The sequence below is a fragment of the Stegodyphus dumicola genome, chromosome X2 (assembly GCF_044657685.1).
Source record: "Stegodyphus dumicola isolate Sdum_Otavi_A_Nest chromosome X2, ASM4465768v1".
NCBI lineage: Eukaryota > Metazoa > Arthropoda > Arachnida > Araneae > Eresidae > Stegodyphus > Stegodyphus dumicola.
In genome coordinates, this window is record NC_140781.1 from 142009412 (window position 1) to 142023980 (window position 14569).

A 14569-nucleotide genomic window follows, 5' to 3' on the forward strand; every position below is an offset into this window, starting at 1 on the left:
TTCTGGAGCTCAAAATCTTTCCATAAGAAATGCGAGAAGAAACTACAGAACATGTGAATCCGTTGATTGAATTTTTCTTTCTTTAATAGTTTAAAAATAGAAGTTGTCCGGAAATGCACACTGGAGTTAGCAGAAATGGAAAAAAATAGTTGCTCTAAAAGGCTATGTCAGTTCGTGTACACAGCTATGGAGCAGTGGATCTTTCAATATACTGAAAGAACGTGTAAGTCTAGAAACAGTGCTAAGTTTGTAAATGATGCTTAATTTGTGAGGGTTTTTAACTGAAAGTTAATTGTGCCGTTTTTTCATTTAATTTAAATTTAAGTTTGTTAACATTCTCTTGTGTATCAATTTATCTGAATATTGCCATTGCAAGGAAGAATTTGCATTTTGCATAAACAGCTATATCAATGTTATTTTAATTTAAACATTAAGAATTATTTAGGTTTTTGAAATTGATGGATCTGGCTTTTTGCTAATCCTATTGTGTCACAGAAATTATAGATACTGGTGGAACTGCTCTTTTAAGAAAGAGAGGGAAAAGTATAATGATAGTTATTTATGTGAGATAGTATTTTAAGCAGCCCTGCAGTCTTTTAATTAACGCTATTTTAAGTGACGCTGCAGGACTGCATTATAGTAAGATATAATTAAATAAATGAAAGATAGTGTAAAATTTATGAAACTTCTAAAAGGAATTAAATTTAGCTTTATAAGGTATTTCTTCCGCCTTCTTAGCATGCCTTTGTGGTGTAGTGGTTAGCACGTTCGGTGCGCATTCGAGAGGTGCGAGGTTCGAGTCACGACAAGGGCATTGCTCATTTTTTATCTCTTCTGCTTCAAAAGCAACCTAATGGCTCTACAACTTAAAATAATGATTTAATAAAATTTTAAATTAGTAAATAATGAATAAAATTAATAAATAAATCTTAATAAATGTTCAATATGTTAATGGAAATTTAGATGTAGAATTGTGTTAAAATAAGGAAAAAATTAAGGATGGGGTTAACCTTAAGCGTAATTGGACCACACCGCAGTGCACAACGTGTGTGCAATTCGGTATCTGAATGGAAATGAGTGCAGTGTTTGACAAGTTTCTGCTTATTTGAGCAGGACTTAGTCATACCATTACTATCTAGGAAGAATTAAAAGCACAAAGAAGCAACTTAAAACTTGTTCTTAAATCTACGATAATTTAAGTTTCATTTATTCCTTTATTTTTCCTTTTGATTTCTTAATTTTATTTTTTTTAAAACCTTAAAGTCTTTCAATAAGAAAAATGAAAAAGAGAAAGTTAATTCTCTTGAAACGTTTTATAAGAGAAAGTTAATTCTCTTGAAACGTTTTTATAAGAGAAAGTTAATTCTCTTGAAACGTGTTTATCTTACTTTCTATGTTAAATATTCTTTGAACAATTATTCAGATTAGTTTAAAAAAGAGAGATATGTGAATGCAATTAACTGTACCTCACCTCCAAGAACCCGCGTTGTGCTGTCAGCGTATTTGTACAGCATCTCCATCGGTCGAATACTGGTAAAATGAATTTTCTTTATTTCTCTAAATATGGACTGAGCTAGTTTTTCTTCTTCTTTGTCATATTCCGTTCCAATTTCATCCAAGCCTAATATAACATCGATGTGATCTCGGCTGCGGAATGTCAATCCCGAAGACGAGTCGTCCTCATCCTCCTCGTATATGTTCTCGATCGTGTCTTCGTCTTTTTCTTCCGTTTCGTCGCCAATTTCGGATCCTAGAATATAAGATTTTATTGTCATAAGTTTCCAAAACAAGATTTCTAATAAAGTTTCAATAGCAAGTGCTGAAAACCAGATTGCCATGAAGATTTTAATAACAGGTGCTCCAAACAAAAAGTATTAAATTAATTTAGATGGATATATGTGATTCCGTTTTGTTTTCTTATAAAAATAATATAAAATGTTGTGCACATTACTTTCGTTTAATTTATCAACCTGTTTTACATACGAATAATATACCACTATATATCATTTGGCAAATACGCAGTTTATATAAAAGTATTTATGAGCTGTATATAAGGGTATTCTTTATTTATTCCTTGAATTATTCCTCATGCATAGCAAGCAATTACCTTTTTAACCTGACTTATACGGATATCGTAGAAAAGAATTATCAATGTTTTTCATCGCCGAATTTCTTTTCTCTTTTCTTGTTTTTATTTATTTAATTCATTTGGGGGGGGCGAGTGAGTGGGATTACCATCAGGGCATCAAAATTTTCTGACTTTTTGGAGATCACATAAATATATCGCTAAATAGAGTTCGTGTTCAGTTTTAGAAAGGCAAGTTTCTGAAATATAATTTTTGCGTTAGAAGATTTTGCATGCCGAAATTTTGATTTCATATAACCATCGGTACAAATGCAAAAATTTCAAATTCTGCATTTAATGAAATTTAGTTTCGTAAAATCCTTAAATCGATGTTCATTTCTTAGTGCGAAAGGAGTTTTTATTATAATTATGATAATTTGTTTTCATTGCCAATTTCGAGTATTGGGGACCGGCTTTACCTAAAAGAACTCAACCAAGATAAGGAATAATCTGTTCCTAATTAGAATTTTATTCATAAACGGCTCATATAAAAATTTCAGTTTTTCCCCCTAAAGAGTATCATACAATTAAGACTGTGTAGTCTGGAAGCCTATTTTTATTTACTTCTTAAACTCGAAACTGTGCGTCTGCGTTCAACCGTTCAACAAATATTTAATCTTGCAATCTTCCTTTGAACATCTGGCATGCGAAAAGGCTAACCAAAAAAAGGGGGGTTACAAGCTTTATTTTTTAAAATATTCATCCTACATATGCACTTTCAATTACACGCGTCTCTCAGAACAACATAGACAGTTTTATAAAAGCAGCCTCAATATGCGAAGGGGGGTTTAGTAATTATAAAACATTATAAACATTATTTTCTTACCATCCCGTAAAGCAAAATTTAAAATCAGTAAACTGCTCAATATGATTTATTAAGTTAAACGTAAAAAATTTTTTATACATTTACGTGCAAAATTCTCAGAGATTTATTGTATATTATTTACATTTTTCATACGGCCAGCAATAAATTCAATAAGATACGCTGTTTTACCAAAACTGATGATCGGTGATAAACAATTGGGATATGGCGTAAATCAGCATTCCGATCTCGAATATTTCCACGAATTCTGCAGGCAAAGTAGCAGAAGTTTTTGCATTTAATTTATCAAAGGATAATGAGTATTTTACTAACTAGAACTCTTGCTACACGGAGCGTTTGCTTTTACACTTAGATAGCCCTTCTATGCAAACTGTTGAGACTTATTTCTTAAAACTGTCCGCCTTGTTTTGAGAAAATCTATAATTGGTAGCAAGGTCCCATTTTTTAGAGGACACAATAAATATTGCACATGAATTGTAAACAAAGGCCGTTAATCTCTCTGATGAGTTATTTTGAGAAGGTATAATACTGAATAAACAATCATGTAAAAATATTTCGGAGTGTTCGCTGCTTTAATAGTATATCCTTCCCGAAGAATTGCGGGTCTTAGATAATTTTGTCGCTACCAATAATCAATACTGTCTTGTGAAAACAATATAATTCTGTATAAATTAAAATCAGGTCATTCAGTGACTTATTACAATTTCCATGTGCATTTTCAGTTATTTCTTTAAATGTCTTAATTGAGAGATCTGCGTAAATGTTGCCTTAATTGTATCTCTTTCTTATATTAAGAGTCGTTCCAAATTAAGTAAAGAAAACTCTAAAATTTTGCAGCTGAAAATTTTCGCTCTCGCTCTATTCCTAAAATAGAAATTCGAATTTCTTCCATTTACCACTAAAGGCACTGCAAACATTTTGAATCGACAATACAGAGTCGCCTTTATCTTAGAATCTGTTTCAAAACATTCCTGCCTAAGCTGAAAGGATATCTAACAATTTAATTGGTATTATGTACTTACACATGTACATAATAAATTATAGACAAAAAAAAAGTAGTAAAATGCGCAGCGCCTTTCAAAGCATCTGCATTTTCACTGCAGCAGCAGCAAAACTCTTCCCCAATCGCTGTGCAAGATTAAAACAATGCGCTTTTAGATTATAAATACTCCGTCTATACTATATGCACTCTTTTTGCTGCTTGCTAACGCTTGAAAAAAGCCACGTCTCACGCTTGGCTATGTTTTTCCATTGTTAAAAAATGCAACTGCATAGCTTAAAATTGTGGAGTGCAGATTGCCTTTATTGTGCTGTGGCATACCAGAAGATGTGCCTGAGCGCAGTAATCAAGTAATAAAGATATGTTCCGTTTGTTAAGTGATTTTATAATTCTTCAAAAGTTTCCGTCGTCTTCTCTAGCCAAGTAACCAACTCTGTACTTAATTCGACGTACTAACAAAATTATTGCATCTTATAGTCTGACAGGATTAGGACCTGTCTTGAAACCACTCTGGACATTCTCGAAAAATAATTAGTGTCTTCCCTAGTCAAGCAGTCTTCTAATATCAAATTATCTGCAGCAAACTAAATTATCGTTATATATATATATATATATACGAGTTATATATTTCTTATAATAAAATTAAAATTTCTTTAATCCAAGAATTCTTTTTTTTTTTCAGCTAAGAGATTTCCCGTTATTTAAATTCAAAATACAGAGATAAACAGAAAATGGGATTCCCATCATTGGAATTAACTCTTTGTGGACTGCCGCTGCATATCCGCACCAAATAAAAACTCACTTAAGATGAGAGGGAGTCGCGTATTGCGGCGGCGGAAGTGTACTTACGTTAGAAGAAGAGCGCGTTATGCGAGTTCCTATGCAGAACGTTTGAGTGCCGATAATAAATAAGATTTCTCGCCCACTTACACATGATAAAATGTATTTTTTAATTTTTTGATTTTCGGAAAATATGAGCTATTCATTTTATGTTACTTTTTAAAAATAATTTGAACCTTTTTCGACATTAGAGCATATGTTTCTGAAAAGTAAAGAAAAGTTTCTTAAAAAGTGCTGGGATATAGACTCCCATCTGGGACAGATGCTATTTTCTTTAGTGCTAGTTTTCCCTTGTTTTACTGTATTTTTTAAAAACTTCGTTCCGCTTTTTTCCTTACTTTCGGGGGGGGGATAATTTTCGATTAAACAAATTTTAAAATCGCAATAAATATGTAAGAATGAAAGAAAGGTTAAAAATTCTTGGTTACGAGAAGAAATTTGACTTTCATCATAACAATTGTAACAATCACGTAGCTATGAAAGTGTAACAGACAGTGAAGAGCGAAGATTCCTGGACTTCATCTTTGAATTAAATGAAGGCATCATAGCTCAGAAACAATTTCATATATAAGAATTATGAAGGCTGATTGCCATAACAAAGGATCTCATTCTTCATCCCTCTCTTGAAGCTTCAAGACTGAATTCTTGCTTTAGGCCTGAGTTATGTTTTACGTGTTATACAGCAAAATATGTGGTAAATTAAAGTGAATATACTCCAGTTATTATAAAAGAGATAACTTATTTTTAATCTTTCTCCTTTAACAACGGGAGTAAGAAAACGTTTATACTTATATTAATAAATAGTGTATTATTATCTTTAATTAGTGTAATTATTAAAAATAATTATTTCACATTTAAAATCGGGATTTTTGCAGTTTCTGTAAATAAGCGACAAATTTAGCCGCCCATCAAAGTGAAATAGTTCTTTATTCTTTCCCATAGCTGCATAGAACTCTTTTTTTTCCTCAAAGTAAAGACACTGATCTCTTTGGTGTGCTATGGAAGTCCACCATGATCTTGTTATGCATATTCATTTTTGGAGTAATTATTCAGGGTTCTTTTAGTTCCGACGTAACCGCTGGATGGACTCACGGAACTTCTGATTTGGAATCTACCATACTTCTGTCTCTGCGATAGCAATTTCTCCGGGTACCGAAAAAATCACTCCGGCTGTTGTATCGCACAGATAAAAAAAAGGGGGGGAACTACAAGTACTGAGATCGAGGAAATATGAGGATGAGCCAAGACTACGTTTTCATGCTTCGCAAGCTCAAATTGCTCAAGAGTGATGCTTAGGATCGTTATCATAGAGAAGGAACTGATTCCCGTAGCATCCGCAATCTCATCAGTTGCATGGGAATGACATTCAGGGATGATTTGTTTATCTTCTACGATTATTTTATTTTTCTGGCTTATACTGGATACCCCGCATCACTGCCATCTTCAACATATTTCCTTCCTACAAACAGCAATTGGTAATTATCTAACGATAGTGACACAACTCATAGCTGATCTGCATTCATATAGTGGGTTGCTTGAAGAATTTCAGTCGTTGAATGGCTTAGCTTTTGACAAAATTTAATATTTGTACGCTGTCTAATTTCCGAAATATCTCCTTAGCAACTTGCGCATCATCACTCCACACATCAACTGTATTTCTGCATTAAACCTTTATTAATCAACCATGTATTCTCTGAGATTCCACAGAATCGTAAATTCTGGTGACAGCATGACATCTGAAAACTTCATACACTGTCGCCACTCGGGATCAAGGAACTTATTGACTCTTGTAATATATTTGTAATATAAAGTATGTATAGCTTTTTGGGGATGATAAATATAAATTTGCACCTAGTAAATTATAAAGTATTATATTAGTAAAATTATAGAGATTTAAATCTGTGCTATAATATTCAAATAGTTCGGAAAATGAATAAATGAGATTGTGTGTGTGTGATTATTATCCTTCCTTCCATATTCTGATTTAGATAAATATATTTACTTCTAAATTTTAGCTATAAGAACGAGCATTTTTGTCCAGAATTAAGTTTGTTTCAATTAGAAGGGAAGATTAAAAATTGCACGACTTAATATCTTTTGAACAGTTGTTTGAGAAATGAATCAAATAAGCTAAGCCTTTTGATAAAGACAGTTTTAATCATGCGATGCTATTTAGAAAAAAACATATAAAAATTAAATTTGATTTGGGGCTCCCACTGAAAAAATTATCAGTAAGAAAGTTTTTTTTTTTTTTTTTTTTTTTTTTTTTTTGTAGTCGAATTAGTCTAACAAAAAATACTCAATCTCACAGATTAAAAATTACCGGAGGTACTATTAATCAACGTTTTTCAGAACCATATAAAAACAGTGCTTAGAAGAGATATGCGTGCAAATTTTCAAACGCAAATTTCTAAAAGATACCTTTTATATCAGATAAAGATGAATGCAAAAGAAGCATAGATTTCAGATTTAATTTCTAAAAAGAATAAAATTCGAGTTTTCGAAATTTCACCAAACTGCAATTTTTAAATCGTTTCCATAACGACGATGCACAATGATTTCGCCACTTTAGTTTTACTCTAAATGACTGCAGATAAATTGTATGCCCAATTCTATTCCAGTTTTGAACACGAATACCACGGGGAGGATAGAAATCGAAGGTATCGTATTCCTTGTCCCCTACCACTTGTCCCTCCATCCTACCACCACCACTACTACTACTACTACTACTACTACTACCTTAGGAGAACTTTCGAATCAACAGATTTTAAATGTCTGTATTCCTAAAGACACGTGTACTTTATCTGGTTTTTGATCCTGAACTAAATAGTATGCCACTATGTCGCCCAGGGCATCCCTTCATTTATATACAAATATACCATATGATATTCCGCTCTTGTGTATATGGATGACTATTCCTAAGCATATAATGAAAACTATATATTTTTTTAATTCAAGAACTCTTTTTAGAAAGAAATAAAACATCGATTTGTTTCATTTTTCGTTCTGAGGGTATCATTCCACAACTATTGGTAACTTTTCAGCTTCATAACTGCTAACTTATCAAACGAACGTTATTCGGAAATTTTAACTTTTATCAACATGGAGATGAATTTTAGTAATAAAAACGTTTTGTTAACAGATTGTAGCTCTGCTTTGCACAGGATCTTCTAAAGACGTTACTGCAGCCTTTAATTCTTAAGTACTGATTTTAAATTGGACTTCCTATTACAAAATGTTTCAAAATAAAGTTGATAATTTTATGAAAACAACTTCAGCAGTGGGCGTGGAAAAGTTTTGTTATGTACAGATTTTTAACTGTACTTAACAAAGTGCGAACTGGATTAGTAAAATATTCACCATGCTTTCATTAGTTAATTACATTAATTGAGTCATTAATTAAGTTGCGATAACTTCGGAGAAAAATGTTTGGAGATAATTGATTTACAGCATCAGCTATAGTGTCATAACGTGTGTTGCTTTAACCATTACATAATCATTAGCAAAACGAGCAAAATCCGTTTTCTAGTTGCTTTTTGTATTGGGGAGAAAAGTATTGAATTCCTGCTACTTGATATGTGTCTAAATCAGAAAATCATGCTCTTATATCTCTGACAATTTTGCACTTAAGTGTTAGCAGATTTTTGGTAACATATGAAAACGTAAAGAAAATTTAAATGCTGGACATTTTCCTTTCAAAGGATCATATAAGAACTTAAAATTTGTATTTATTAAACTGCAATATCTCTAATATTGTCTTCATAAAATTATCTGCCTTATTTTGAGAAATATTGCAACTGCACGTATACATCTATAACCAATGGTTAAGGAAATAAATTATGGAGCTATTTTGCAGATCACAATGCGAATACAGAAATAAAAATATCTACTTTGCTTCAATTCATATCACTAGCCTACAAGTAGCTGAGTGGGAAAGGCCATTAAACATTGGTAGTTCGAATCCTAGTGTATGGATTGGTTAGAATTTACCCATGCATAACCGTGAATATGAGCTGGTTTCCTTTAGAAACTACCCCAGGGAAGCATGGCTCCTTTTAGGCAGATAGCTTTCTCGTGCTTTGCCCTATCAGCAACAAACAAACAATACGTATAATATGACATTTCTAGTATTCTCTAATATCAGCTTGATCTTTTCAATGTTTGCCACATTCCGTTTGAAAAATTAAATTTAAAAATGGGATTCACACAATGAAAAGCAGATTAGTTATTTCACTTCTTGCGGCTGATAAAAGAATTAAGCTCCTTGTAGGAGAAACAGATGAGAATATTATAAATGCAAGATTTGTTAGAAGAACAGCAGATACGAAATGTAACGATGAAAAGGAAAATGCATATTACTCCCCTTTTTTATGTTTAAATGACAACAAGAACCAAAAGTAGTTTTCATGCCTATAATGCTATCGGTGGGAAAAGATTACAAAAGTCGCTTATGAGCTCAATAATACGTAAGTGTTACTGTGTGAGATTTCTATTAACAGTTTATTTCAGCTGTGTGTTTTAAGCAGTCTAATGACTATAAAACTAAATTTGAATTTTCACGGAATTCTTCCCTGTTATTTACTTTCCTCTTCTTTTATGTTTCTTTCGCACTCTGATTAAATACAACATTTCATTTGGGTTTCTTAAAGCAAACTAAAGTTCTCAAAGCAGGAGCAGAATTACATCTCTAGAGATTCCTGGCTTGAATTCAAGTATATAGTAGGAAAATTTTAAACTGAAAAAAAAAAAAAAAAATTAAGGGCAAGATAAATTGTGTTCTTTTTATTGCGAAAAATTTCCTTTTTTTTTGTGTCCCAAACTTACCATTATAAGTTATTTAGGTGACTAAAAATAAAATCTTTGCTATTGGAGTAGCTAAAATAGATTTTAATATTGTCTCCTTTGTTGCTTCAGTGAGAAAAACCACTTTTAATATGCTTTCTCAGCGAATCATAATCTGTGATTCGCTGATTATTTAAAACAATAGCTCTGATTAATAGTTATTTTGAAATTCCTATATGAATTACAATAAATCATACTGCCCTAAGTTTGCTAAAAATGCTTCTTTGCACTGTCTGTTTTGTATATTTTAAGGTTTCCTGTACGACGTGACTCGGGCTGTTTTAAATATTTCAGTCTATTGGCACTGAAGTGTTTTTGAATTCTTTGTTAAATGTTTTCGATTTCTTACTTATGTGTTTTTTAATTCTTTATTAAATGTTTTTTAGTATCTTAATTCAATGTGTGTGATATTTCTCGAAATTTTAGCGGTGTAATTATTTTTCTCCTTGTAAAAATTTAATTTGTTTTTGAGACTTAATTTAAACTGCCAGATATTTTGCACAGCAATCCAAATTTTATTTTACTATGCAACACTGACAGTACCTGTTTCGGATTTCTGTGTTTCTTCATCTTCTTCTGCACCACTTTCATCTTTGCCCTCGGGAGTTGTTACGTCGAGGGTCTCTTCCTCAACTTCCGAGGCCTCGGGTTGCTCAACGGATGGTTCTTTTTCAAGAAATTCCGATGCCATTCCAACTGAAGCACGATCGGCCTCACCTGTAACCTTGGAGAAGCAAAAAGGAAACAAAACAAATGTATCCGAGAACGGCATGTAGGATTTTCTTAAACGAAAGCTCTCAATTTTAGAGAAAGTTCCTAATGAATTTTTTAGGATTAATGTGATTGGAACGGTGGAAAAATTTTTGAAAAGTGTTGTTAAAACATAAGATTTCAATGTTAAAACAGTGAATCAAAGAAAATTCTTGTTTTGTTACACATTTTAAAAATTAGTTACAGCTTATTTAATAATCGAATTAATGGGAGGTAAAGTTCTCTTAAAGTTTCAAATTTCTGCTAGAATTTAATTAAAATTTATATAAAAATTATTTATTTCTATTTATGATATGCTTCGTACTTAAACTTGCTGATAACACATGTTTTAACAGAATGCTTTTAGTTAAAAATAGTTTGGAATCCTAAAAGGTACTCAAAAATTATATTAAAGTGTTTCAGTCAAGTTCATCAAGTATTTGTACTCGTGTACTTTATTATTCAGATATAGTCAGCTATTAAAATGTGATCGGTAAAATTAATTTATAAATGCTCACATTTTTTCCCTAAATCTGAGTGAAGTATTTTTAACTGCCATTTTTTAGGGAAGTTTTTAAAGTGTTTAGAGTTTCTTTATATCCTTTCATTAAATATTTAATCATTAAATATGTATATTAATTCTAGACGTTTAGACCGATTATAATAACATCTTGCTGAAAGAACTTTTGAAACTGGTCTATGAGAATTAGCTCAAAATCAGAGCATTGCATTCAGCTTTAATGGTATAAAGTTAGTTTAACTTTAAAAGGTTTATTTGTTTAAGAATAATCTGCAGTTTTAAAATAAATTTATGGGTGTTATATTGTTGTATTTTTGATAACAGCTATTTCGCGTTAAACTATTTTATTACCTTCTCACTTTCCGCTTGCTGTTCATCAGGAGATGTGATTGTTTCTTCCCCCACGGTAGATTCGTTGGTTACACTTTCGTCAGTTTGAGACTCTTGCGGTTCACTTTCCTCTTCAGTCAATTCCTCCTCTCCTTCTTCCTCTTCTTCTTGTTCTTCATTTTCTTCCTCATCTTCATCTTCCTCTCCTTCTACTTTTTCTTGTGTTTCTTCCTCTTCTCCTGTCTCTCCTTGTTCCTCTTCTTCCTCTTCTTCTGCCTCTTCTTCTTCCTCGGTACCAACTTCTGCGTCGTGATCATCTTCTTCAGATTTTCCTTTTCCTACATCCTCTTCGCTTTCATCTTTATTTTCTTCTGCAGCATACTCAGTTTCAGTACCTTCCTCTTCTTCACTTTCATCTTCGTCGTGATTATCATGATCATGTTCTTCTGTTTCTTCTGAGGATTGAGCTTCGTCTGTTTCGTCTTTCCTTATTCCTTCATTATCAGATGTGTTGTTGTCTTCTTCTGTTTCATTTTCAAGGTCTTCTTCATCTTCCTCATCGTCATCTTCTTCACTCTGATCCTCATCTTCCTCAGTTCTATTAGAAACATCTTCTTGATTTCCATTTTCTTCTTTATTATTCTCTTCCTCATTTTGTTCGTCACTAAGCTCTTCATCTTGATCATCATCATCTTCTTCTTCATCATTATCACTGACTTCTTTCTCATTATTTACTGCACTGTGCAAATTTTCTTCATATTCTTCGTTTTCGATGTTTTCGTTTTGATTTTTGTTTTCAAGATTATTATTTTTCTTATCGCTTGGTTCCTTTTGTTCCCAGTATTGTTCTAAGGCTTTCTCGATGTGAACACGACATTCCTTGACAGAAGAAGGCTTGACCTCATCAGTGGGGGTCTCAGACTCCGCTAAAATAGCAGAAGTGCTGCAGTCAGTATCTAACTTTTTATGGTTTGTTGTTTATGAAGAAATCGCACACCATATTAAACTAAAAAGCAACACTTTTCTCGTCTAAATATGTATCTAAGATCAGAGCATATTATGCTGCTAATGAAAACAGACTAAAGCAAAGTTAGTTTATGGATTTTTTGTTTAAGCGATTCAATAAAACGCGCAAAATTATGAAAATTTAAAAAGGATTTTATAAATGTGTATTATCGTACAAGGCGTATTTAGTTCTGTTTAGCTATAAAGAAAACATGAAAAGATATTTTTAAAAGTAGACAGTACCATTATGTTCTTCGTTCTTTGAACTAATATTCAACATAATCTCAGCTGTTACTAAACAGTCGCTACACCCCACTAATTTTTATATCCCTGTCTCAGAGAAATGTGCCTCCTGTCCATTCATCTGCTCTGGAGCTTCACTCTCGAATCTCTGACTGGCGAAGAACGTCTTCGATTGGAGGGAAAGGTGAAAGTCACCGTAGCGTCAAGTCAAGGTTGTTGGAAGGACAATTCTCTTTTTCCGGACACAGAACATTTTTCTAGGCATTTTGTCTAAGATCAAAAACATCTACCTAATTTTATCAGATAAATGACCTCATAGCGGCTTGAATCTGAGCAGCGGGGCGTGGCTGGGCGCTATCATGAGTGTGTATTTCACTCTCATTTTAAATTACTCGACGGAAATAGTTTCAAACCTCTCTGTGGGTTTCTGCATTTATCCATTTTGCTTCAAGACAAAAACTTTCATAAGCAGAATTTTATGTCGGTCTCAAGGTGCTACTCATGTTATCTTCATGCTTTAAAACATAAATCTGACAAAACTCAAATGAATTGCTAAGAAAACGATTTCGAAGTATTTACAGTTCTCTTAAGGGGGCTATATACCTAAGATACCGAGATTTTGGTCAAGACACTCTTTGTTTTTCTTACGTTCGATGAAAGTCTTATTTCTCACGTTTCCAAAACTATTTGAATTTTGTTTCGACATTCATTTAAACTGGAGTTATAATAATCTATTTGACATCTTGTCCCCAAGAAGCATACCGATAAAATTTGAAATGTAGAAGTGAGGGTTTCAGAGTTTTTTTCTCTTATTTTAGGGCTTAAGACTTTATTTTAAAGTTGAAAAACTATTTTTATAATATAATGCAACGTTTACTCTACTATTCCTACTATTATTTTTGCAATAAAAGAAATGCAAAAGAGAGCTTTAACTGCCTTATTTGGCAAAGAATACCAAAAGAAATATTCGTCTGACTAAAAACAATCAAATTTTGAGTATACGATGCCGTCATACAATTCAATAATGGCTATAGAAACTACTTTTATATCTTTAGAAATTTAGGTACAGATATTGGTATACTACAAACGAGTATGAAAAGTTTGATGTTAACCGTGTCGACAATACAAAACGGCATTTCCTGACTCTTTAAAAAGCAGAGAAAAATTTCAAAAGCTGCGAGAAAGCAAAAGAATCTAAATTTCGAAAAAAAAAAGGGGGGGCATAAGTTATAAATCAGGAGAATTTCAAATTTCAAACTGATTAAAAATAAGTAATCGAATGTTTGAATTCTTTAAATGCGTTTATCTCGTTTTTCATTTTTCGTGTGCTAATGCTAACAAGAAACATAATATCTGTCAAAATTATGATTGAAATCCTATGAAATTCGATATGCATATTTCGAACATTTCATGCAAGGAGATAGACTATTTACTAATTGAAAAATGTATTTTTATAAAGTTATTATGCGTTAAATATTAATTTTAATGAGAAAATATTTTTGTTATATTACACGTTATAGCTTATAAGGTATTTCTCCCGCCATCTTAGCATTCTTTTGTGGTGTAGTGGTCAGAACGCTCGACGCGTATTCGAGAGGTCCATGGTTCGAGGCCCGGCGAGGGCATTGCTCATTTTTCATCTCGTCTGCTTTCGAAAATACCTAATGTCTCTACAGTGGTACCCGAACAAAAAATGGTGGTGGATCATGATTCTCCGCCAGTAGGATTTGGCGACTGGGTCAGCTAATCCCCAGTCGCTCTTTAAAAGGGGGAGTATATAAGGTATTTTCCCCGCCTTCTTAGCATGCCTTCGTGGTGTAGTGGTCAACACGCTAGACGCGTATTCGAGAGGTCCGTGGTTCGAATCATGGATTTTGTTCATTTTTTATCTTTCCTGCTTCGAAATTAACCTAACGAAGAAAAAAATGTCCTACATTTATTATTACGATGATTCTAATTTATTGCAAATATTGCTTTTTTTTTTTTTTTTTTTTTTTTTTTTTTTGCTTGTTTTCTTATTTTACAACAAAAATATAAAATTAATGGTCATTAAATGACTCAGCGTCGTCATTGTTTTCAACATTAATTATT

General features: G+C 32.5%; 1 protein-coding gene across 1 annotated transcript in view; it reads right to left on the reverse strand.

The window, feature by feature from the left end:
* LOC118189519 (uncharacterized) overlaps positions 1–14569 on the reverse strand; it is a 112017-nt gene that overhangs the window by 45689 nt on the left and 51759 nt on the right. Inside the window, exons 2-4 of the mRNA XM_035360145.2 lie at positions 11252–12156; positions 10174–10354; positions 1472–1750 (exon numbers count right to left, since the gene is read on the reverse strand). Of these exons, the coding sequence (XP_035216036.1) occupies positions 1472–1750; positions 10174–10354; positions 11252–12156 (1365 nt within the window). The remainder of the gene's footprint in view (positions 1–1471; positions 1751–10173; positions 10355–11251; positions 12157–14569) is intronic.